Below are 26,432 nucleotides of genomic sequence, written 5' to 3'. Positions count from 1 at the left end.
ACATTAGTAATCCATTACAATTGTATGCCACAACTTTTTGAATCATCACCCGATTGATGGGCATTTAACATTCATTAAAAGTTTTTTTTTGAATTTTGAATTCTCTCTTCCCATCTTACTTCTCCACTATCCATTAAGAAGGCAAGAAATATGATTTCAATTATACATATGAAATCATGCAAAACATATTTCCCTATTTCCATGTTATTAAAGAAAAAAAGCAAGAAAAATAAAGAAAGCAAAAAAAAATATGCTTCAATGTACTCAGAGTTCATTAATTCTTTCTCTGCAGGTGGATAACATTTTCCATCATAAAGCCTTGGAAATTGTCCTATATAATTTTATTGATCAGAATAGCTAAGTCGTTCATAGTTGAGCTATAAAACCTAAAAAAAAGCAACCAAACTCTAAGAATTCTCCCTCCTCACCTTTCTTTAATCTTTATTTTTTTTCTTTTTTAAAATATAGAAGATATCCTAGGTATTCTCCTTAGCTCTTTCCCCTCCAAATGAATTTGTCCCACTTACAAGAATTCCTAGCATTGGGCCTGGCTTAGAAATTATGGCATAGAATGGAATTGTTGTCCTTTAAGAAATGACTAATAAGAGATCAGAGAAACCTGGCAAGACCTGTATGAACTGATGCAGAGTAAAGAAAATAGGCTGAGAGAAACAATGTACAAAATGAGTATAGAGATACAAATGAAAAGGAAAAAAAAAACATAAAAGCTTTTTGAATTCAGATGAAATGTAATGACTAATTTAGTTCCTGAGAACAGAGAACAAAATGTATTTTTCTCCTCCTGTCATAAAGGTGGATAACTATGGATGCAGAATGTTGTATATAAAGTCATACAGTGAATGCTTAGAATCAGGATGATAAAGTTTTGACCCATGCCTCATCCATTAACTCTGTGAACCTGAATAAGCCAGAGTCTGGCTAGATGTGGACTCTAGGCCTCAGTTTCCTTTTCTGTAAAATGAGGGTGCCAGACTTAATAACCTCTAAGTTCTTTTTTCAGCTCTAAGTCTATGACCCTGGGAACCTATGAGACATAATTGTTTAACTGTGTTGGCTGGTTTTGCTTGACTATTTTATGTAATGATGGCACTTTCCCAATATTCTCTCATTTGATTCTCACAACAACCCTGGGAGGGTATCATTGTCCATGTTTTACAGATGAGCAAGCCGAAGCTAACAGACTAAGTGACTTGCCAAGGGTCACACAGTTAGTGTGTGAGGCCAGATTTGCACTCAAGTCTTCCTGACTCCATGCCCAATGTTCCATCCACTGAATCCCTTTGTAGATTTTGTTATTATAAAGGAAGGGTCTATTGCCAGAAAGAGGGACTGTATATTTGACAGTGCTTGTGGAAGAAAAAGGAAAGACAAAAAAAAAACCCCAACCCAAAACCCTCGCCATTCTCCTTTCCTACCCACCCTTCATCTTTATTTTTTCTAGTTGTCAGTCTCCCACTTAACTTTTTAAAAAATAGAATACTATGCTAAGGGTTCTTCTTGTGTTCGCTATCTTTGTGACGTTATGTGGTGTTATGTGTTACATGATGCCCTTGGAGGTCACTAGAGAGAATAATCTGAAAGGTAAATCTTTGTTTACAAATATTTCCTGTCTCTAGGGACAGGAGAATTTGTTGAACAGGAAAAGTTATTGCAGCATACATGAATAGCATATCTCTGTCTATTTGAGCCAACATCCATGGGATGGGAATAGCAGACAAAAGGTAGGAAAAGTGGATTTAATCTAAATATGTGCCTTAGATGGAGAAATAGGCAGCTGTCTAAAAATACATGTAAGGTCCTTCCCCCACTGTTGTCCTTCTATAATAGAATTGAGAGGCAGTACTTGCTTTCTATGTATGGTAAGCTTTCTTTGTATGCATAGAGATGATATGGTTGTGGATTGTATGATATGGTATCGGATAACATGCTATGGATATGGCTGATATGGCTGATATGGATAATGGTATCATCCTCTATTATAATGAGGAAGGTAAGAGGCATGGAGGGTAATTTAGCAGGAAAGATATTGAGTTCCATTTTGGACATACTGAGTTTCAGATGTCTAGTGGACATCCAGTTCAAGAAGTCTGAAAAGTATTTGGATATGTGAGATTGGAGGTCAGCAGAGTGGTTGAGGCAGGATAGGTAGATTTGAGAATCATCAGCATAGAGATAGTAAATCCATGGGTGCTGATAAGGAGATCACCAAGGGAATTCATATAGAGGAGGGAGAGAAGAGAGCTCAGGACAGAATCCTGAGGGGCACCTATAGTTAGAGGAGGTGATATGGATGAAAATTTTTCACTTGTTTTCAATTTCTCCCTCTCTGTTGGCTCCTTTCCTACTACTGACAAGAATGCTCATGTCTCCTCCATCCTCAAAAAAAAAAATACTCTCACTCAATCCTTTCATCCCTGCTAATTATTATCCTATATCCCTTCTGCTCTTTGTAGGTAAACTGCTCAAAAAGACCACCTAAAACAGGTGCCTACACTTTCTTTTCTCTCACTCTTTTTAATCCCTTTGTAATCTGGCTTCCAGTCTTATCATTCCACTGAAACTGCTCTCTCCAAAGTTACCAACAATCTCTTAGTTGTCAACTCTAATAGCCTTTTCTCAGTCCTTATTCTCCTTGACCGTCACAGCTTTTGATACTTTTGACCACTCTCTCTTCCTTGATACTCTCCAGGTTTCAGAACAGCATTTTCTCCTAGTTCTCCTTCTTCTATCTTCTTCTACCTATCTCCTTCTCAGTCTCCTTTGTTGGATCTTCATCCAGATCACATCCTCTAACTATAGGTGTCCCTTATGGTTCTGTCCTGTGTTCTTTTCTCTTCTTCCTCTGTATTACTTTCTATTCCCATTCTGTTTTGTCCAGAGATCTGTCATATCTAACTTTTCCAAACTCTATTCACCTTCTTAACTTCTTTCTTGTTTATTTTTGGTCAGATTTATCTTGTCCTGAGGGAAAAAAGTGGAGGTGTCTCACTAGTACAGTTTCATTGTCTATTTCCTATCATAACTTGTTCAACTTTTCCTTCAAAAATTTAGATGCTATACCATTTGGTTCATAAATGTTTAATACTGATATTACTTCATTGTCTATGGTATGTTTCAGCAAGTTATAGTTTCCTTCCATACCTTTTAAAATTAGGCCTATTTTTACTTTTGCTTTAAGATCATGATTGCTGCCCCTGCTATTTTTTTCAGCTGAAGCATAATGGATTCTGCTGTAGCCCCTTACCTTTATTCTGTGTATGTCTCTCTGCTTCACAAGTGTTTCTTGAAAACAACATATTTTAAAATTCTGTTTTTTAATCCATTCTGCTATCTGCTTCCATTAATTCATTCTGTTGTCTGCTTCCATTTTATGGGTTAGTTCATCTCATTCAAATTTATAGTTATGATAACTGCATTATCATATATGCATGCCCCTCCATGCTATTTTCCCTTCTTTATCCCTTTCCCCCTCTGTTACCCCCATCCATTTTCTCCTCTGAAGTGTTTTACTTCTGCTCACTTACTCCCTTAATATGCCTTCCATTTTATCTGTCTCCCCTTATATTATCCCTTTTAAATTCCTTATATGGTAAGTTAGATTTCTGTATCCAACTAAGTGTGTGTGTTATCCCTTCTTTGAGCCAATTCTGATGAAAGTAAGGTTTAAGCTGTGCCTGACAGCTCCCCATGCCTGCATCTTCCCCTCTCAGAACTAGAGAAATATTACCAAAGATAAAGAAGAAATTAATTAAGGAGGTGAATAAAATTTTGGAAAGGTTAGATATGATAGATCTCTAGAGAAACCTGAATGGGAATAGAAAGGAATAAACCTTTTTCTTTCTTTCTTTTTTAAAATTTTAGTAACTTATTTTGATTTATCAACAATCACTTCCATATGTTTTTGAGTTGAAAATTTTTCTCCCTGTTCCCCCCCCCCCCAAGAAGGTACACAATCTGATATAGGCTTTAACATTTACATACCCATTAAACGTATTATCACATTAGTGAAGTTGTAAGTAAAAATTAAAACCAATAGGAGGAACCATCAGAAAGATGAAACAAAACTCAACAGAAGATAAAAAATAAGTGATAGTGATTTGACTTCATAGTTCTTTCCCCGGATGTGGACAGCATTCTCCATCCTGAGGCCTCCGGAGATGTCCCAGATCCCTGCAATGCTGAGAAGGGTCCAGTTCAACAACATCAGTCGTTGTACAATATGGCTGTTATTGTGTACAAAGTCCTTCCTGCTCTGCTCATCTCACTCATCATCAGACCACACAAGTTCTTGCAGGTCCCTCTGAAGTCAGCCTGTCCATCATTTCCCACAGCACAACAGTATTCCACCACATTCATACACCACAACTTGCTCAGCTGTGAATATACCTTTTTCTAAGGAGAAAGGGAAGAACTCCTTAAACAGTATAATTGGCCAAATGGAAAAGGAGGTATAGAAGCTCACTAAAGAAAATAATTCTTTAAAAGTTAGAATCGGGCAAGTGGAAGCTAATAACTCTATGAGACATCAGGAAACAATCAAACGAAATCAAAAGAATGAAAAAATAGAAGAAAATATGAAGTATCTCATTGGAAAAACAATGGCCTGGAAAATAGGTACAGGAGAGATAATTTAAGAATTATCGGACTACCTGAAAGTCATGATAAAAAAAGAGCCTAGACATAATCTTTCAATAAATTATCAAAGAAAACTGCCTTGATATTCTAGAACCAGAAAGCAAAATAAAAATTGAAAGAACCCATAAATTGCCTCCTGAAAGAGATCTCAAAAGGAAAACTCCAAGGAATATTATAGCCAAATTCCAGACCTCCCAGGTCAAAGAGAAAATACTGTAAGCAGCCAAAAAGAAACAATTCAAATATCATGGAGCCACATTTAGGATAACAGAAGATTTAGCAGTTTCTACATTAAAGGAACAAGGGCTTAGAATATATTCTGGAGGCCAAAAGAACTAAGATTACAACCATGATTCACCTGCCCAGCAAAAATGAATATAATCTTTCAGGGGAAAAATGGACTTTCAAGCATTCCCGATGAAAAGACCAGAACTGAATAGAAAATTTGACTTTCAAATACAAGATGCAAAAGAAGCATAAAAAGGTAAACAGGAAAGAGAAATTATATGGATTCAATGAAGTTAAACTGTTTATATTCCTATGTGGCAAAGTGATATTTATAATTACTAAAGGCTTTTCTCATTATGAGGCCAGTTAGGAGGAGTACACATACACAGAAAGCAGAGGTGTGAGTTGAATGTGATATATGATTACCTAAAAGAAAAAAACAAAATGAAGTGAGGAGAAAGATGAATGCACTGGGAAAAGAGGAAAGGAGAAGTAGAATGGGATAAATTATCTGACAAAGAAGCCTGAAAGAGATTTTACAGTGGAGGGGAAAATGGGGGAAGTGGGAAGAGGAGTAGATGAACCTTATTCTCATTGAAACTGGCTCAAAGAGAGAGTAATATACACACTCAGTTGGGTGTAGAAAGCTATCTTACCATACAGGAAAGTAGGAATAGAAGGAGAGAGATGATGGTGGGGAGCTGAGAGAAGGGATGGCAGTTTGGGGGAGGTAAAAGTCAGAAGCAAAACACCTTTGAGAATGGACAGGGTAAAAGGAGAGAGAGAGAGAGCAGGATAAACAGGAAAAATAGGATGAAGGGAAATACATAGTTGGTAATCATTATTGCAAAAAAAAAATCTTTACGGTGTGTTTCTCTGATAAAGACTTCATTTCTCAACCATATAGAAAACTGAATTAAATTAAAGAAATAAAATAAATAAAATTTATAGAAATAAATGGTCAAAGGATGTGAACAGGCCATTTTCAGACATAGTAATCAAAGCTATCCATAGGCATGTGAAAAAATGGTCTAAATCACTATTGATGAGAGAAATGCAAACTGCAACAACTCTGAGTTACTACCTTACACCTATCAGATTGGCTAATTTGACAGAAAAGGAAAATGATAAATATTGGAGGGGATGTGGGAAAATTAAAACATTAATGTACTATTGGTGAAGTTTTATACTAATTCAATCATTCTGGAGAGCATTTTGGAAGTATGCCCACTGGGCTTTAAAACCATGCATACCCTTTTGACTAAACAATACCACTACTAGGTCTATATCCCAAAGAGACAAAAAAACAAAAAGGAAAAGGACCTGTGTGTATAAAAATATTTGTAGCAGTTCTTTTAGTGGTGGCAAAGAATTGTAAATTGAGGGGATACCCATCAATTGGGGAGTGACTCAACAAGTTGTGGTAAGTGAATGCAACGGAATACTATCATGGTATAAGAAATGATGAACAAATGGAATTCAGAAAAACCTGGAAAGACTTGTATGGACTTATAATGAGTGAAGTGAGCAGAACCAGGACAACATTGTACACACTAACAGCAATATTGTATGATGATCTACTATGTATTCATAGCTATTCTTAGCAACATAATGATCTGAGAGAATTCTGTAGGACTTAATGATGAATGGTGCTGTCCATCTCCAGAGAAAGAACTGGTAGAGCCTGAAAATAGATCAAAGATACTTTTTCTTTACTTTCTTTGTTTTCTTGTTTTTTTCCTGTGTATTCTTTCACAAAATGTCTTAAATAGAAACATGTTTTGCATGATTACACATTTATAACCTGTGTCACATTGCTTGCCTTCTCAAAAGGGGGAGTGGGAGGAGAGAAGAGGGAAGAGAGAGAATTTGGAACTCAAAATTAAAAAAAAGAATGTTAAAATTGTTTGTACATGTAATTGTGGAAAAATGAAATATTAAATAAGATTAATAAAAAGCAGAAAGACTTCAGCTTCCAGGGATTAGTTTGAGTTTTAATAACTCGATACCTTAAATCAACTCTACAGCTTTTCTTGATTTTTGTCTTACATGTCAGCAGACACCCAAAGCTTAGGATTCTAATTGGTTCCAAATCTATCATTCTCACTTCTTAAATATCAAGACCCTATAATCACTCCTGTAATTGACCAATCTGACCTTTACATCATCTGTCTTGCTTTACCTAATTCAAGACTCATTTTCACTTACTCCAGGGAATGATTACCCTTCTGCACAGCTTACAATATCACAATAAGAACATTTTTTCCTTATTATGGACTCACACTAGTTTTGCCTTTAAATAGTAAATTTTAGAGCTGGAAGAAATCTCAGAAGCTATTAGTCCAACTGCCTCATTTTACATATGAGGAAACTGAGGCTCAGAGAGGCTTAAATGATTTGTGTATGGTGACACAGAATTTATTAAGCACTTACTATGTGCCAGTTACAGGGACAATGAATACAAATACAAGCAATAAGAAAGACATTCTTGGCTCTGAGGGAGCTTACATTCTATAGGGTGTGGGGTGGGTGGGGAGACCACACATAAAAGGGAGCTGAAAAGTTTGATGCTAGGGAATGGGGAAGAAAAGTTGCTTATTCTGGAGCATGGTGGAGTGCAAAATCCAGAGAGTCAGGAGGGAAGCTCAGAGAGGAATGAAAGAATGAACATGGCTGGTATATGTAAGGTGGATTTGTTATTCTTTTTTAGATAATAGTTCCCAGGATCCATGGTAATAAACAATTTCTACTGTGACTGCACAGTGAACTATAATGCTGAGATTATGTAAACATTTGTTCTTAAATTGTAAATATCTACTGCACCTGAGCTATGCTGATTCATCATGATATTGCTAAAATTGATGTAAACTTGTGAGGCTATTGCTGGCAAATTGCCTTCTTTGTGTACTTCTCTATAAATCAAGAGAGCAGTGGCCAGTAAGTGGGGAATGTGACAATGTAATACTGTGCTTGCCACAACTGGCCCCCATTGAGGCCTAGGGGGAATGCACAAGCTGGAATGCTGTGTGTGCCTTGACTGGCCCCCATTGAGGCTTAGGGGATACTGTAGGACTTGGAACTCCTACTCTCTTCTCACTGGGCCCTGCAAGAAGAGTAATTAGGGGAAGCTGTAGGAGTTGGTGCTCCCATGATCAGCAACTCCCTTGAGAATAAAGTAATTAAATAACCCCTCATTATGTCTCCATTCCTGTCCTTCTGGCTGTCCAGATCGAGAGAAGCCTGTTAGAAGCTGGAGCCCCAAAGCTCCAGTGGCTCCTGTCTTACAGCTGGCTAGGGCATTTTCCTTAAATGGAGGTTAGAGGAAAAAGGCACAGGGGAAAACGTATCTTCCAGAGTGTCAAGCCTTCTAGAGTGCAGGGAATTCCAGGGAGAGAAGTCTACTGGTTATGGTGAAGAAAGAATTCCAGACAGCCAGGAGTGGAGGGAAGAAGTGAACACATATGAAGTCCATTATTTACTCTACCTCCTTTCATTTTACAAACAAGGAAACTGAGGTTCACCAAAGTTAAGTGACTTGCTTAGTGTGACAGTATTAAGTATCTTAGTCTAATTAGTGATGGAAATGGGTGGTACATGCATACCAGCACTAAGTGAAGACCCATCAGAATACAAGACTCCCTCCCCTTTCCTTCTTCCTCCCCTACTCTTAGATAGTGTTAGCAGAAATTACTGAGCCATAAGAACATCCTGTCTATCTCATCCTCTAACTAGTTATATGACCTTGGATAAAAAGCTGCTGAAAGTGTGAGGCCCTGAAAAGGGGAACATGCTAACATAATTTCTATACCTCTTTGTTCTCTCTGTTTCTGGGGTAGTTTTCACATGAATAGATTGTACACCTGAGACTCAGCCAAAGAGCTGATGGGCAGAGGGTTAGGGTGGGCTGCTGTGTTAGGGTCTATATATCCTTGCTTTAAACAAAGAGCTCTCACGCTCGTGGGCTGATGCCAGCTTAGGTGGCACGGGAGTGTCCTTTCTTGAGAAAGTCAATAAAGAGATTTCTCTTTTTGCAAACTTTTGTCAGGACTCTGGTTTTAATTTGGGTAGGTGGTCTTTGTCCCATAGTTTCTGGGGAATCGTCCCAGCATTTAACCCTTTCCTTGGGGGCTTCTCTTGACTCCCTCCTTGGGCCGCTGCCTCACCAGTACTTTCTGGTGGTCTCTAGGTTGGTGTCCTGAGAGCCCCTTTGGTGAGGGAAAGACCCAAAGAGAGTCTTGACTAGGCAAAAAAGAGGAGCTCCAATGCACTAGCAGAGAAATCATCAAAGCCACCAGTTAGACTGAAGCGGCCATGTAAGGTTGTGCTCACAGAGCCAGGTAAGCGAGACCTGTGAGTCCTTGGTGCACCTAAGCGGTTCGAATCCATAAGGTAGCCGAGGGAAAGATCGCTGAGCCCCTGGGTGGTCAGACCCAACCTTATTAACCTAAGCGGTTAGAGTGTGTAAGGCTGGGGAGGGGTGAAAAAGGTAAGCTCTAAGCAGTTCGAGTCTGTAAGAGCAGTACCACGTTTTCCAGGCTGCCTAAGCAGTGTGAGTCTGTAAGGCATGGGAAAAACAAATTCTAAAGCTCAGGGTGGCAAGGACCAGGATCCTTTATCAAATATTCCGGATAACAGCTCTTTAGAATCTAAGCTTAGTGATTGGTATGAACACCAAAATATAAAGGGAAAGATAAAAAGAAAATAATTAAATATGATTTGAGGATTTGAGGATTCTACAGCAATTTGTTGTATGTCTATTTTGTGTTCCTGTTTGTGTCTGTGGTGCGAATGAGTGTTAACAGTGTTTGATAGTAAAAGATTTGGAAATTTTTGCAAAAAAAAATTCTTTTTTCTCTCTTTCTTTTCATTCTGATTCTGGCCAAATTTTGAATGTGGAGGGAAAGAAAGAATAAGGGAACCTTTTTCCACTCAGATGAAAAAGAAAGGCAGATTGAGCAGCACCTAATCTTTTCTGCCTCACATAAAAGAGAACAGTTTTTGTGTACCAGAACACAAACAAAGATAGTTTATGGGCAGCTGGTGGCGGCTTGTTGGGGGTGGCTGGGTTCCGTGGCTGCCAAGGACATGATGTTTCCCCACGAGCCCCAACTCATTCAAATTGGTAAACATTTTAAATGAAATGTGATGTTCTTAATTTCAGAACTTATTACACTGTTTGGCACTAAGGTAAATTGAGAAAATGTAAGGATCTGAAATTTGTTACCTCAGTTTATCTCACATGATTGGAAGGTGCCTAACACAATGCCTAGCAGAGGGCAGACACTAAAAATGTTAACAAGTATTCCTTAATTAGATGTGACCAGTTGGAAATGCATTCAACAGGATTGGAGCCAGCTGGGTGGTAATATGTTTGTTTCAAGTTTTAAACATCTAGTATTGTTTCAAACTGGTAAACTTTTGTATTGTTATGTCAAGCAGCTTTTCATAATTTGAATGTTATTAAAGTAAACTGAAAGAAACTAAAGGACAGTGGAAAAATTGTGTAAGATGAGTGAATTGTTTAGAATGCATAGTAAAGTTGTAAAAGCAGTTTGGGAAGAGAGAGGGGGAGGGAGAGCCCTATTCAATTATCTCCCTTCAGATTTGCAAAGAGAAAGCTGTGTAATAGTCTTGGTGAGTGTAATTTAGGTGGGGGATCTTACGTTCCCCACCCTTGGATGAGGATATCCTCTGAATAGCTTTAGACAGTTTAAGTAAGTTGGGAAGGTGTGAGGAAGTGGTCTGTTTTAAGTAGAAGGATGGAAAAATAAAATTCTTTTTTTTTTTAGCCTAATTTAAAAACCGACAGATAAAGTTATGGGGAGATGGGAGGAATTATGTCCACCCACCTTTCAGGCTAGATCCATGGGTGGGTTCTATTAAATCCAATATGGATACTGGCTATGGTAAAGATATTGGTTATTGTGAGTTATGATTATTACTGTTCAATTAATTATCAAGCTCCAGAGGTGACTACCTGGAGGGAAAGCTGATCATACTTTGTCGGCATTGATTCAAATTCCTTAGGCTTGCTTTTTTTTTTCCTCCTGGGCCAAAAAGAAGTAGTTAGAATACTGGCCCTGCACATTTTAAATTGACCTGTTTACAACAGGTGATTCCAAACTGTAAAACTTTCGCAAGAAAATGTGGACTTGAATGGGGAACTGAAATATTGAAGAAATATACAAATTTGTGGACAATATTCCTTTATAAAGGGTCAAGTGTATTGAACTTGGAAATGTACATTTGTATAATTTTAAGAGCACATATTGCACTTTGGTATTAAGAAATTTATTTACTATATGGCCCCAATAAAGTTCTATTTACTTTAGTTTACTGTTCAGTAAGGGGATGGTGGTGGAATTCGTTCCCAGGGATATTATGAAGATCACATGATTGTAAAGTGCTTGGCACAATGCTTGGCATAAAACAAATGCTATCTGAATGTAAACTGTTTTAAGTTAAATATAATTGCTTCATATTCGTTAACTTTGTGTGGATTTTCTTCGATGTAAAGTTTATGTCAACAGTGATGACACGAATGATTCTCTGTGTAAGGCAATTTGGGAACACGTCTGATTAAAATAAAGCTACCAGAGTGGTAATTAATTGGTTTTGGTTTTAAAGTTTAAATAGATGATAGTTGATTTATGGTATTGCTGTATTTCTAAAATTTTCCTTTATTGCATAATTTGGTAAGCAACTGTATCATCTGTGTTGTCAGAAAAGCAATTTCTCTTATAATCTAAATGTTGTTAGGTTAAGAATTGTGTTGTAAAAAAAATGATGAATGGGTTAGGAAACTTTAAGTCATTCTATTTGACTATGTATTATAATATTTTGAAGTATTGTAATTTAAGAAATCATAAAATTTCCAAATTTTGTCTTTATTTAAAGGGAATTTTCCGTTAAAATTGTTTTGCTATCATTTATGAAATTTGTGAGATTTTAAACTCCGTTATTTGGGGTTACTGTTTTCATGCTAAAACCTAAAAGGGTTAATTAATTATTGTATGTGGAAAGAAGGGAATGGTGTAAAGCCTTACTGGGTTGGTTCTGCCCATTCAAGGGCACCAGTATCAGCCCTCTCTGAGGTCATGTCAATTCTCCTTATTTTGTAAACTTGCCAAGGTCCCTGGAAACCATCTGTGTGGGCAAGGTCATCTGCCCTGAGAAAAGAACTTGTTAGGATTATGCAGTTCCTAAACAATGAACTTGGCTTGCTGAGAATTTGCAAGTGTATAGAAATGATTTCTAATGAATTTGAGAAGGAAAGATATAAAGTGAAATCTCTTATGTGTAAGTCTTGGTAAATCTTTATTGCTTATTGAAACTCCATGAGAGTAAAATTAACTGTTATCTGGCTTTAAGTTGTGATTAGTGAAACTTGCTGTTTGAGGTAAAAGGCTCTTGGACTATAACTAATTTTGTTTTGAGTTTGAATTGGGTATAGTTGTCTGCATTAAATCAGTATCTGAGAGAAATGCCACAAGCTACTCAGAAGGTGGAGGTCTGCATCTGGGAAAAAGCCGAGGGGACAATCTTAGCCTCAATCTAGGATGGGATCCTCCTGGCTCAGTTTCCCCATTGTGTTCCTTTGGAAAGGAATGTTTCCCACCTGACTCTTCCTGAGTCTGGCTATGAGGAGAAACAGATACTGCATGATTGGAGTACTGTGACTCCATCTGAATTTAAACAAAGCTAAGGATGTTTTATCTTGTCATATTTGATATGTCACATGTCCCTGCTCTTTTTCCTTCTATAGTAAGTTTCTATGATCAGAGCAAGTAGTCAGTATAAGATATGAGCTCTTCTGTGTTATCTTACTGGGAAATCTAATAATATTTTTATCTAGAACTAGAACATGTGCAGAAATTTATGCAAACTGCTTAAGACTCACCTTACAATGTTCCCTTTGTTTAAAAGGATTCTAAGAGCAGTAGTATTTTCCTGTAATCAGTCTCTTACTGTTACCAATGTGAGATTCTATTACAACACCTTCTGACCAAGGAACTTTGTGATATTCAGGGATTCTGTGATAACTAGGAATTTAGTTTCTTGATAATACTCTGGAATTTGTGTTACTTAAGGACTTTTGCACCAACTTAGTAAGATTTTATGAACAAGAGTGGAAATGCAGGCAAGCTATTTGGGGCTCGCTTTGGAGATGTTCCTTAGGCAATGTGAGATTATAATCATATCTTAAACTAATTATTGGAATTTGCTATTCAAAGATTTAATGGGACTAATGACTGTTTCTGAGTCTAAATCCAGGTGTAAATATCAAGGAAGGCTGTCTGAGCCATTGATCTGTGATTCCAGCAGCCCTGTGAGGGGCAAGTATGAACTGCAGGTATGATTTCATGGGAAGGTTGAGAGGGCAACTGTTCTGCTGAGGTGGGACTCTCTTGACTTGATTCCTTAACTGAAACCTGGCAGACATTAAGTCTGGCTCGACGCAGTTTGCAGTTTGACATAATACTCTGCCTGGAGTTGACAGGAATTTGGGGAAATATTGTTTGCTTACTATAAGTCTCTAATGGCAAGTTTCTATAGTCAGAAGGTTTTGTAAGTACAGTAACAAATTTACTAAAATAATTGATTATGGAACATCTTAGGTTACTATAGAACTGGGACTAGTGTTCCTGTGTGTGTTCCCGTATGAGTTAGGTCCTTTAATTCTTGGTAATGGTATGGAGACAATTAGGTCAGGGGCTTGTGAGAATGTTATTTTGTTATTTGGTTAATATCATACTTGTCTAAAGTTTTGTTACAATTAATAATGTCAAAAGAAGAATGACTTGTGGTTTATTTTGTAAATGCCATCAAAGAAACATGGCATGACTAAAAGTTTAAGATTTTATATGTACTGCATTAAAAATTGATTATTTAATATATTTATGTATGTACTGGAGCCTGTTATTAATTCCTTAGTGAAATCTCATCCTCCTGGTGAGGAAATGAATAATGGATTAATGTAAAGTATAAGACACTGGGTTCTGATGTGAATTTCTTAAACATGACAATTGGCCATGGTTCCAATTTTGAGTTTGTAAAAATGATCAGGGTTATAAGGATTAGAAATGGTAATTTAAAATTGTGCTAAGGTCACTTTTGTAGGAGAATGGACAAAAAGCTGGTTCCTACAAGAAGACAAGAAGAAGATGCTGAGATGCTGTGCTGTAGATGAATCAAGAGATAAAAAGACAGCTCACTAAGTTGAATTTAGAAACAGGATTACCATGGACTAGGTGTTTGCCTTTAGTTTTACTGAGAAAAGAATTAAGCCCTGAAGAGAGATTGGGCTTTCCCATATGAGATCTTTTATGAACATCCCTACCCAGCAGGAGGGAATGGTGACCCAGTTATGACTTTAACCTGTACAGATAGATTCCTGAAAGAATATGTGCAGTCTCTTGTAAAGTCTCTGCTCTCATTACAGAAGAGAAGAGAAGTTAACTCCATCTTGGGAAGGGCCCTACCAGATTCTGTTGACCTCTGACACTGCTGTAAGAACAAGGGAACGGGGGTGGATACATCATACTTGTGGTCAAGAGACCGGTGGATTCTCCAACTAAGTGGGCATCTGAGGCTCAAAAGGGTCTGAAAGTCAAATTGAGAAAGGTCCAAATTCATGAGTGATAAAGCTATATATATTGCTTTGTTTTCACTAATCACAATCCCTGTATTAGTTTTCTATTTTTGTAGCTCCCTTTGCCTGCTCCCTCATGAGTTCAACCATTTTGCTTGTAAGTGGTATAATCTTAATTTTATACACAGTGGGAACAGGACGCCCAACATGGTTCCCTCCCATAGAGGAGAATCAGTTTGAAAAATTAATAAGTGTTATGTTGGATCTGTGGGGGCCCACAAAAATTAGAGAGTTGGCCCTGGGTCCCTGTCCCACTAGACCCTCTGTGGTTGTTAAGTAATAGATCTATGGTCAGGAATGAAACGGGTTTCTGGAAAAGTGCAGAGAAACATCAATGGCCCCTCTAAAATGGTCAGACTTGAAGGAAGGGCGGAAGGATCTGTAAGGCTGAAGGTACTAAAAAGGCAAGGCTGGATTCCAGTGGAAAGTGAGGAACACCAGGACCCTGAAGGAGGAGATTTGATTGAGGATGTGTTTAAAGAGTGGTGTGAGTGGTCTTCAGAAAGTAACAAATAGAGAGGAGGGATTGAGTGCTACATGTGTACCAGCACTAAGTTAAGAACCCCCAGAATACAAGACTCCCTCCCCTTTCCTTCTCCCTCCCCTTTCCTTCTCCCTCCCCTACTCTTAGATAGTGTTAGCAGAAATTCCTGAGCCATAAGAACATCCTGTCTATCTCATCCTCTAACTAGTTATATGACCTTGGGTAAAAGGTTGCTGGAGCTATGAGGCCCTGAAAAGGGGAACATGCTAACATAATTTCTATACCTCTTTGTTCTCTCTGTTTCTGGGGTAGTTTTTACCCGAATAGATTGTATGCCTGAGGCCCAGCCAATGAGCTGATGGAAAGGGGGTTAGGGTGAGCTGCTGTGTTAGGGTCTATATATCCTTGCTTTAAACAAAGAGCTCTCACACTCTTGGGCTGATGACAGCTCAGGCGGCATGGGAGTGTCCTTTCTTGAGAAAGTCAATAAAGAGATTTCTCTTTTTGCAAACTTTTTTCAAGACTCTGGTTTTCATTTGGGTGGGTGGTCTCTGTCCCACACAGAAGCAATATTGGAACTCAGGTTTCCTGGCTCCATCTTCATCACTCTAAATACCTAAATATTCCTTCCTTCCTTCCTTCCTTCCTTCCTTCCTTCCTTCCTTCCTTCCTTCCTTCCTTCCTTCCTTCCTTCCTTCCTTCCTTCCTCCCTCCCTCCCTCCCTCCCTCCCTCCCTCCCTCCCTTCTTTCTTTCTTTCTTTCTTTCTTTCTTTCTTTCTTTCTTTCTTTTTCTTCTTTCTTTCTTTCTTTCTTTCTTTCTTCTTTCTTTCTTTCTCTTTCTTTCTTTCTTTCTTTCTTCTTTCTTTCTTTCTTTCTTTCTTTCTTTCTTTCTTTCTTTCTTTCTTTTTTACTGAGGCAATTGGGGCTAAGTGACTTGCCCAGAGCCACACAGCTAGTAAGTGTTATTTGTCTCAGGCTGGATTTGAACTCAGGCACTCCTGACTCCAGAGCCAGTACTCTATTAACTGTGCCACCTAGCTTCTTCTGCATTGGTTTATTTGGGCAAAATTTCTTTAGTTCAATATAATGTAAACTATTCCACACTCCCCCAGTTTGCTCATGGTATCACCTGTTATGTCCAAACACATTTTGACCTTATCTAAATACATGGTATGAGGTATTGCTGTATACCTAGTTTCTGCCATAGTGTTTTCCAGTTTTCCCAACAGTTTTTGTCAAATAGTGAGTTCTTGTCCCAAAAGTCTGGATCTTTGCAGTTATCAAACATAAGATTACTATGGTTGTTTTCAACTGTGTATTATGCACTTAATCTATTCCACTGATACACCACTAAATTTCTTAGCCGCTACCAGATTGTTGTGATGATTGCTGCCTCGCAATACAAGTTGAGATCTGGTACACCTAGGCCACCTTTCTTCACATTGTTTTCATTAATTCTTTTGATGTTCTTGAACTTTTGTTCTTCCAGATGAATTTTGTTATTACTTTTTCTGGCCTTATACAATATTTTTGGTAGTTTGGTTGGTAAAGGACTGAATAAGTATGTCAATTTGGCTAGAATTGTCTTTTTTATTATATTGGCTTTACCTACTAATGGACAATTGATATTTTTCAGTTGCTTAGATCTGAATTTAATTATGTGAATAGTGTTTTATAATTGTGTTCATATAGTTCTTGGCTTTGTCTTGGCAGGTAGACTCTCATGTATTTGAAATTGTTTATCGTTATTTTAAATAGAATTTCTCTTTCTATTCCTTACTGCTGGATTTTGTTGGTAATATATAGAAATGCTGATGATTTCTGTGGGTTTATTTTCTATCTGGCAACTCTGTTAAAGTTGTTAATCATTTCAACTAGTTTTTTAGTTGATTCTCTTGGATTCTACAAGTACACCATCCAATTATTTGCAAAGGGTGACAATTTTGTTTCTTCATTGCCTATTCCAATTCCTTCAATGTCTTGTTCTTGTCTCATTTCTATAGCTAGCATTTCAAATACAATACTGAATAATAGATGTGATAATAGGCATCCTTGCTTTACCACTGATCTTACAGGGAGGGCTTCTAGCTTATTCCCATTTTAGAAAATACTTGCTTTTGGTGTTAGATAAATCCTACTTATCATTGGTATATTGTTTTATTAACTATTGTTTTTACTATGGCTTCTCAGTAAATGCCCTTTCTAAAAGCTAATAGTGCTATTGGTTGAATGATATGAAAGGACACCCTAGACAGAGGATCATGAACAACAATAGAAATTACAACCTTTTAGATAACCCTAGAAGCTTGAAGGAAGAAGTAATGTTCTTTCTTCTGGGAAGCAAACCTGTCAGTGCCAAATGAGTTTGGAGAGTAATCTCCAGAGGGAATGTTACAGGTTTTTTGCCTTTCTTTCTATCCCCAGAACTTAGGAAAGTACCTGGTCCATAGCAAGAGTTTAATCCATGCTAGTTGATTGACTGATAGTAAGTGTATAAGAAGCAGTTTTGATTGATTACAGAAAGAAGTTTTAAACTCAAGCTCTCTGCACCTAAATACATCACTTTTTATGTATCACACTGTCTTGGTGGGAGTTTTGAATGAACTTTCCCAGCTTTATGGCTGCTTGGACTTAGAGTGGGAAGGGCAATATATTCTCATTCAGTTATTATTTAGAGGATACCAATGAAATGCCTAGGCTGCCCATTTGTTATTTCTCTTTCTCACTATATGACTGAGCAACCTCCCCATTCTCTCCACCATATATATGCTTGCTGTATTTTATGATACTACTCAACTGAAAGTCATCATCACTGGTAAATATGCCACCTTGTACCTGTTAGGTATCTTGGCATTATTCCTTGGGTTATTTATAATCTTGATTCTTTCATGATTAAGGTCCCAAGGATTCTTTTTTTTTTTTTTTGGTGAGGCAATCATGGTTAAGTGACTTGCCTATGGTCACACAGCTAGTAAGTAGTACCAAGTGTCTGAGGCCAAATTTGAACTTGGGTCCTCCTAACTACAAGGCCAGAGCTCTATCCACTGCATCCCCTAGCTGACCCCCTTTCAAGAATTCTTAAACATAGATTTGGGAGGTGAGAAGAAGCTAAAAAGCACATAGTGTTTGATCCCCAGAGCGTATTCCTAGGAATTGCCCCAGAGAAAGACCCCACTTCGTTAATGAATTTGGACATTGATTCTTTAAAAAGAAAAGAAGCATCCATTTTGTGCTACAGAACAATATATTTTGAGCATTTGTCAGATAGCAGGTTACAGGAGGTATGGACACTGTGCCTGGAGGATCTTAGAAGCCACACAAGTGGCACTTTGTGGTTGGAATCAGTGTGCCTAAGATTTGACAGTGCTTTCAATAGAATGAAGATCCAAGGTAATGCCCACATGGTTCCTGAGCTCTCTGCTGCTCTGAATTCCAAGGAAAGGGCAATTGCTTCAAGCCTTGACAAGTTCCATTGAGATGCAATGACTTTGGTAGCAACAGCCAGAAGAGGAAATGGAGTTGTTAACCTGTATACTGTGAGACTTCACAGAGTATAGAGGGATCACTTCTTTTTACAGTATAGTAAATACAGGCGTGTCTTACGAAAATTTCTAAGCATTCGTTTTTGTCATATACTGTTGGCCTCATCACCCTGTTGGTGGAAGAAAATTAGGCAAAGGTTAGGGTAGTCCTTGGGAACTGATGAATAATTTCTTAAGATTCTTACCCTTGTTTCAGACATCCTCTGATCATGTACCTCCTGTCCTCCCCTACCACCTAATGAGCCATCTCAATCTACTCACAAGTATAGATGGAGAACACATTAGGTCCTAGGTGATTGTTAGTTTGCACTAAATCCATGATCATATAGGTGATGAGTTTCTGATCTTGGATTTCAATAGAAAAGAATGACAGATCCTAGATTTCAAACAGGAAGGGACATCATGAGTCACCAAATCCAAACCCCTCTTCTTTTAACAGATAAGAAAACTGAAGCTGAGACTGGTGAAGTGACTTGCCCAAGGTTATACAGATAATTAGGTTACGAGCTGAGATTTCAATCTAAAAGTACTGTACACCTTAGATTTCAAACTGGGAGGGACTTCTGAAGTCATCAAGGTCAAAATCTTCCTTTTTCAATGGATGAGGAGACAGACTCTCCCAGGGTCACACAGATAACATGCCTGTGTCTGAGGAAGATTTTGAACTTAGGTCTTCCCAACACCAAGCTCAGTGATCCATGCGGTGTTTCCACTAGAGAGGTTAAAAGTCTTCTTCTACTCTTTTCTGGTTGGATCACATCCAGAATATCATGTCTTCTTTAGGGAGTAACCTTCTAGGAAGGAAATTGATCATCTGGGGCACATTCACAGGACAACAAAAAGGGAGAGAATGAAAAAGTGTCATAAAACAAGTAATACTGGAAGCATTGCCTGAAGAAGGGAACCTTCTGTTATAGTGAAGAGAGAATAGACTTTCTCAGCTTGCTTGGCCTCAGGGAGCAGAGCTGCAAGTTGGGAATGGAGGCTGGGAAGAGTTTGTTTTCTAATTAAGTACAATGAGAGGAAAGCTCCCTAACCATGAGAACTCTCCAGAAGGAGAAGGAGCTGCCCTTACTGATGGCCTTGAAATGATGTCCCATTGGGCATGTGTTGAGTAGGGGGTTCTTGTTCCCAGATGGGTTCTACTTCATAGCCCCTGAGGTCACTTTCAGCTCAAAGATTCTGTCATTTTACATCTGTTTATTTAGGGCCGGCCTTGAACTCACATGCTGCAGCAGACTTGTCCAATATTGACTTCACATGAACAGTGCATACAATCAGATTCCCACTGAGTGTCGAATTCATGCATTATACCCTTAGAATCCCTGCAACCTAAGACAGAACATATGACAAATCTTTTGTTAAATTGCAATTGATGCCTCTAGAGCACATTTCACCAAGACCTTAAGGTCACCTTGAATAGTACCACACTTAACCATCCTGACAGTGAAAAATCTGGACCACTTTTAAAGACCTGCAGTAGAGATTCTACTATTTCCCTTAGAAATCTCCTTCTCCAATGCTTCACAACCTTTTCAGTGAAGGAGAGCCCTTAAGTCATTCCCCAACCTTCATAGTGGTAATTGGAAACATCCAATATGCTACTTTGAAAGATAAGTGTGCACAGATCAGTAGTTGGACATAAGTTCCATGAAGGCAGGAACTTTTTAAAGTTTCTTTTATTTCCATCTTAATTTTCTTTCCATGATTAATTTTGCCTTAGTAGCTGCAACCTTTTGCACACAGTACATGTTAATAGATGCTTGTTGAATTGAGTGGCTAAAGTAAATAGGTACTTGAGACACAGAGACACAGATGCTTTACCCAGCATCACAAAGCTAGTCAAGTGTCAGTAGTGGGATTTAAACTCATAGCTTCCTAATGTCAATCCTAGCTCTCTAACCACTACTGCATGTTGCCCCTCAGAAACATATCTTATATAGATAACAAGGACTGACTCTTAATTATGTGATAGAAGGGACATGGTGGGGGGAAAGACTTTACATGTATGTTCAGACAGCTGCCTCTTTTCTCCATCTGAGGCTCATATTTAGATTAAATCCACTTTTCCCACTTTTTGCCCACTACTCCCATCCCATGGACCTTGGCTCCAATGGACACAGATAGGCCATTCAAGCTTGCCCCAGTCGCTTTTACTGCTAAACAAATCCTCTTGTTCCTAGAGACAGGAAATAGTAGTAAACAAAGATTTACCTCTTGGTTGATACCCATCAATGATCTCGAAAGGAAAAAATGTACACTGAGCATCGCAAAATGTCACAAAGATAGCCAAAGCAAGGAGAACACCCAGCATAGTATTCTATGTAAGAAAGATGAGATAAAGATGAAAGGTGGTTGGGGAGGGAAAATGGCTAGAGTTTTTGTTTTTTCAGGTTTTATAGCTGCTCTTTATTTTATTCCAGCCATTGTCTGATATAGAGTTCCTTTTCCTGGCAATCCACCACAAAGTCAATGAGGGGACACAGTAGATAAAACAATGAATATGGAGTCAAGAAGACTTGAGTTCAATCTGGCCTCATGGATTAACTGTGTGACCCTGGAAAAACCACTTAGACTGTCTGTCTCAATTTCCTCATTTGTGAAATGGGGACAATGGTAGCCTCCCAGGATTGTTGTGAGGATCAAATGAGAGAATGTTGGAAAAGTGCTATTATTACCTAAAACAGTCAAGTAAAACCAACCAACACAGTTAAACAATTATGCCTCATAGGATCCCAGGATCATGAATTTAGAGCTATAGAGGAACTTAGAGGTCAATGAGTCTGGCACCCTCATTTTACAGATGAGGGAACTGAGGCCTTGACAACAGCCCAACGAGACTCTGGCTCATTCAGAGACCACGACCTAGTGGCTGAAGCATGGTTCAAGCCTTCGTCATATTGATTCCAAATGTCCACTGCACCACTGCATATTTTGCCTTCTGCACCCATAGTCACCCACTTTTCTGACAAGAGGAGAGAAATACTATGTGGCCCTGGGCAACTCACTTTTTGCCTCTGCTTATCTCAGTTTTCTGCATTGAAAATGGAGATAATAGCACCTACTTCCAAGGGTGGTTGTGAGGATAAAATGAGATAATAATTGGAAAGCACTTAGCACAGTGCGCACATAGTGGATACAGTATAGATGCTAGCTATTCTTACTGCATAGACCATATTGCGTAATAGCATGTTAATGCTATTCTTAGTATTAATAAATACATTTTGTCTCCTATCTTTTGGAAACAAAATTTCTTATTTCATTTCATCTGAGTTCAGAAGATTTGTTTTCTTTCTGTTTACATCACTATACTAATTTTGTACCTTCTTCCTGAGCCTGCTTTCTTCACTCTGCATGGGTTCATTCAGGTCTTTCCATGTTTCTGTGATTTCTTCATATTTGTCATTTCCTAAAAGACTATAATGCACCCTTCTATTCACATGCCATCATTTGTTAATGAAATGCAAGACTGAATTTTTGTACCTGGGAGAAATAATTGGAAGAGAAAGAGCTTTTGGAGAACAGTGGGGAAATTGACAGGGATGATGATGTTGGCATACAGTACTTCCTGACTATGGGTGCAGTCATATAGGGAGACGTGGTAGCCTGTTGCCGATACAGTTGACTAGAAGGCAGTAGCCAGGTGAGGGACATTATGAGAATGCACATTAGGTATGGCAGTATGAAGGTAATTGGCCAGTTACAATTGAGATAAAAAATGACATATCTGTGATCTAATGGCCAGTGGAGGCTTCAGGGATGGAACTGTCTCTACCAAGGTCGATGAGTCCTCCGCCACTTTTAGACCTAGAGAGGTAAGTGGAAGATAGACAACTAGGATATATGAAAGGTAGGACTTGAACTCTGAACTTCCTGACTCAGCACTGCTCCCTGTCCACTACATCATACTGTCACTCTACAGGGAGCCCATGAGGATATCCAATAAGCAGCCCCATAGAAGACTTGACAACTTTCTGGAGAAACCCAAATCCCTACCTCATGAAAATCCAGTAGTATATCTTCTTTTCCCTTCAGTGTTGGAATCTGTTACTTACCATTGTGTCTTAGCAGCTTCTCTCTTGCAAAAGACTGTTGCTCTTGAAGGAAAGCAGGTCAAGACTCTTTCTCTATCTCTGTATATATAGTAGAGGGAAATTGAAATGATTTTGTAATAACAGCCAAAAGGAAATAGAACACATAAAAAAATGACAAATACCAGAGGGCAGGTTGCCAACTGGAAAGAATGAGGCAATGTGAATTATTAGATGTATGCTGGATTAGACCTCCATCCCACTTAAATAGCCTTGCACTACCCCTGTAAGAATACTAACATATAAGAATCAGCCCAGTGGATCTGAGAGATTGTCCCATGTGGTCCAGGATTCTGGCTCTGGCAATGCCATGAAGAGATGTTTTGTGAGAACTTGGTCATCCTCCATGATATGTCCCTCAATAAGTTAGGGGCATCTCCTCAAACATTCTGAACTTCTCCATAATAATCCATCACTGGTTCCAAAGAAAAGGTTCCCTAGATGCAATTTCCCGTCTCCTGCCTGCCAGCCTTTGTGTGAGGCTCTTGTCCCCCACCTGTGCATGAAATGCTTTCCCTTCTCACCTCGATCTCTGGAAATCCTTCCCCTCCTTTCAAAGGTCAGAGGTGTCCCTTTCTTCCAGAAGCATTTCATGATTCCCTCCTATATTAGAATGTATGCATTTTTATGTTTCCACTATTCCCCTTAGCAGGCTATCAGCAACTTGATGGAACAGCACTGTCTCACTTTTGTCTCATTTTAAGTTACAACTGCTTATGAGGCAGTTAGTGCGACATGGATAAAGTGCTAAGTCTGGAAGATCTGAGTTCAAATTTGGCCTCAGGCAAATGATGTGTGACAGTGGGCAAATCACTTAACCTTTGTTTGCTCAGTTTCCCCAACTCTAAAATGGGGTTAATAATTGCATCTACATCATGAGATTTTTATGAGAATCAAATGAGATAATGTTAATAAAAATAATTTCACATAGTACCCGTCAGGTACTAGTTCCTATACAAACGCTTATCTCCTTCCCTCCTCCCTGCTTCCTAGTAGGACAATTCAGTAAGAGCAGGGTTCAGTGGCAATGGTGCCAGGACAGCAAGTGTGTATATCAGGAAGAGGCCCAGAGCTGGCTTTGGTTGGGTCATCACAGTTCGGTTCCCTGGGCAGCAGATGTGAAATGGGACTTTGGTGGGGGGGGGGAGGAGGCAGAGAGAGGCTATGATGATGGATGGATGCAGAGACAAGTGTATTTAGGTCACAGGTCCGCATAGGGCTGACGATGTCTGGGTCCTCTTTGATTTGAATTATTCCACCTCTGCAATGAGCATTTTAGGCCCAGCATCTGTGGACAGTTTTGATTGCAGTAGAAAACTGGGTCAATATCCACAGCATCGGAGTTGACAATGACCTCAAACTTCTTTTCCTGGCTGTCAGCTAAGTTCAGAGTAAATTATGGTTTGGTGTGGAGGTACCAGGAAGGAAAGATCACAGTTCAGGCAGTTTATTTCGCACAGGTATGTAAGTTTGTGTGGCTCCTCACTCTTCAGTCCCATAGATATGCCTCAGGGGCTTGGGCAGTGCATCCCCATCAAGATCCCACAACTCCTGGGTTACTGTCTTTATAGCTGTTTGTTGTTGCTGGGCTAATTCACAGAGCCTGAATGGCAGGGGGCCCTGAGGACTTAGTCATCTAGCAGGTGGTCTGGACTGAGACCCACCTGCTCCATCAGAAGAACATTGTGACTAGGAAAGTTTGCTAAACTTACAGGTCTGGATTAGATGAATTTTGTTAACCTCACATCCCTAACTCTAAATGTAGCCAACCAAAGCAATTGTTGGAACATAGGAACTTCCCAGGTCAATCAGTTGTCAGAGAGGCAGTTTAATTAGTAATCAAACATGGAGTCCCATTGGCCAGCCAGGGCCCAGAAATAGGCTAAACCTCACAGTATTTCTTGAGATATGTGTGATAAAGGTACATAAACTCATGTCACATGAGAACCCACTGAAAGAATTGATAGTGTTTAACCTGAAGGAGAAGTGAGGACATGATAGCTCTTCATGTACTTGAATGTGGTGCTAAGTGGAAGAGGGATTAGTAATCTAATTAGTAATCATTAGATTTTTTCTTATCAGCCACAGATGTCAGAACTAGGAGCAGTGAGCAGAAGGTGGAGAAAGGCAGAGTTAGGCTCAATGAATGAAAAATTTACTAATAATTAGAGCTGTTCCAACATGGATTGGGCTGCCCTGAGATGGGGTGAACTCCTCCTTGTTGGAGACTACATATAGAGACTGTTTAGAGCACATTCCCACTTAGGGACACTTGGGACAAGATGGCTTCTGAGGTTCCTTCCACTTCAGGGACTTTGAGCCCTCTCCAAATTTTGTGTCTTCAGTTTAAAGTCAGGATGTCTGAAAATGAGAAGGGAGGGATCTTTTCCATGAATTCATCTTGAAAGTTGATTGTTTTTCTCTTTTGAACCCATGAGTAAATGAATAATTTCTGACATAACAATTTTATACTGCTCCAGTATGTTGAATATGTGACTTTTAACCTACAGGTCAGACACCTTTCTGTCTAATGATGCCAGGACTCCCTGTCTGGCAGCTTTAATCTTAGGGTAAGCCTGCTAATGGTTCCATGAGAACAGCCAGTTCCCCTGGTGTGCTGAGCACAGGCACTCATACTCAAGATTTCTGACTCATTCATTCACTCAGCAAACATTTACTGAGCACCTATATGGATGTTTTTCCATTAGACAAGCTATCCTGGCACTGCTGTTCTTATGCCCAATTTTAATGTTTATTTTGTATTATTAATAATTTCTCCATACCTTTCTTAAATTCATCCTATCAACAAAACAGTAAATCTAGTCCTGCTTTGCACTTTTTGTGATTTCCAATGTATAAATGCTCATACTGAAAAGTTAACAGTCAGCTCTTAGGAATTTGTTCAAGCTGACTCCAGCACAACCCTGTCTTCATGCCCCAATGTGACATCAGAATCAGATTTCTGTAGAGGCTTTCCCTAAATCAATAAGAATTCAGTGAGTCTCATCCATGGGTCTTGCTGGCTTTGTAGTAGATAGAATGTGGGCTAGGGCACAGGCACTGATTTCATTGGGATAGGGAGCTCTCAGGTAAGGAAACTCCCTCTACCAATGCAGCTAAGCTCCTATATATTGTCTTAGTAAAGGGCTTAGTGCACTGAGAGGTCACAAAACCAGTATATCTTAGACACTGAACTTGAACCACATTTTCCTGGCTTTACCACTGTGCTACGCTGCCTCACAGAATGAGGGATATAGCACTAGGAGACATGGTCTTTACTGACCTTCTAGGGAGGCAAAGAAGAATAATCAATTACAATTGAGTAAATGATTATAGCCTTGGTCTTATGGGACAGAATGCAAGTTCTAGAGATGTTCAAGAGGAAGGGAGCTCAGTGAAAGGTGATTTTTTTCCCTTTCTTAGAACCTGACAAAAAGATTGCTCCCCTAATAAAAAGCCATTCTATATCCTTGCTAGAGGACAGCACTAGCAGCTGATGGACAATGAAGGGTAATGAAGAAATGTCTGTGCTTTCTCAACAAGGAGTCACTAGGCATGAACAGACTCTCCAAAGAATGATCTTTTTCATGTCTTAGAAGCTCATTGAGCTGATAGGGCAACCAGGTATGGTGAGGCACACCTACAATCCCTGTTAACAGGGAGAGTGGTGAATCGCTTGACCTTGAGAGTTCTTAGCTGCAATTGGGCTAAAGCTGATTGGGTGCCTACTGTAAGCCCAGTTGTGCACTTCTGGGAGTGAGGGGCCACCAGAATGCCTA

General features: G+C 39.0%; 1 protein-coding gene across 1 annotated transcript; it reads right to left on the bottom strand.

The window, feature by feature from the left end:
• Positions 1-18,255: 18,255 nt before the first annotated feature.
• LOC110213980 (beta-microseminoprotein-like) lies at positions 18,256-21,513 on the bottom strand. Its single transcript, XM_078151594.1, has 4 exons — positions 21,364-21,513; positions 20,777-20,882; positions 19,789-19,894; positions 18,256-18,672 (listed from the first exon to the last, which is right to left on the bottom strand). The coding sequence occupies exons 1-4, from the start codon at positions 21,511-21,513 to the stop codon at positions 18,543-18,545; spliced, it is 492 nt and encodes a 163-aa protein (XP_078007720.1). The 3' UTR covers positions 18,256-18,542.
• Between the last annotated feature and the right edge of the window lie 4,919 nt (positions 21,514-26,432).

Source organism: Phascolarctos cinereus, unplaced genomic scaffold (genome assembly GCF_003287225.1).
Source record: "Phascolarctos cinereus isolate Bilbo 61053 unplaced genomic scaffold, phaCin_HiC Scaffold_3;HRSCAF=262, whole genome shotgun sequence".
In the NCBI taxonomy this organism is placed as follows: Eukaryota; Metazoa; Chordata; class Mammalia; order Diprotodontia; family Phascolarctidae; genus Phascolarctos; species Phascolarctos cinereus.
This window is presented reverse-complemented; position numbering and strand designations above follow the sequence as displayed.

Coding starts and splice junctions, on each gene's coding strand:
- LOC110213980 (XM_078151594.1), bottom strand. CDS start 21,513: ATGGGTGCAGAAGGCAAAATATGCAGTGGTGCAGTGGACATTTGGAAT. Junction 20,883..21,363: donor AGGCCTCAGTTCCCTCATCT/GTAAAATGAGGG, acceptor TTTCTTACATAG/AATACTATGCTGGGTGTTCT. Junction 18,673..19,788: donor GGACAAGTCTGCTGCAGCAT/GTGAGTTCAAGG, acceptor TTCCACCAACAG/GGTGATGAGGCCAACAGTAT.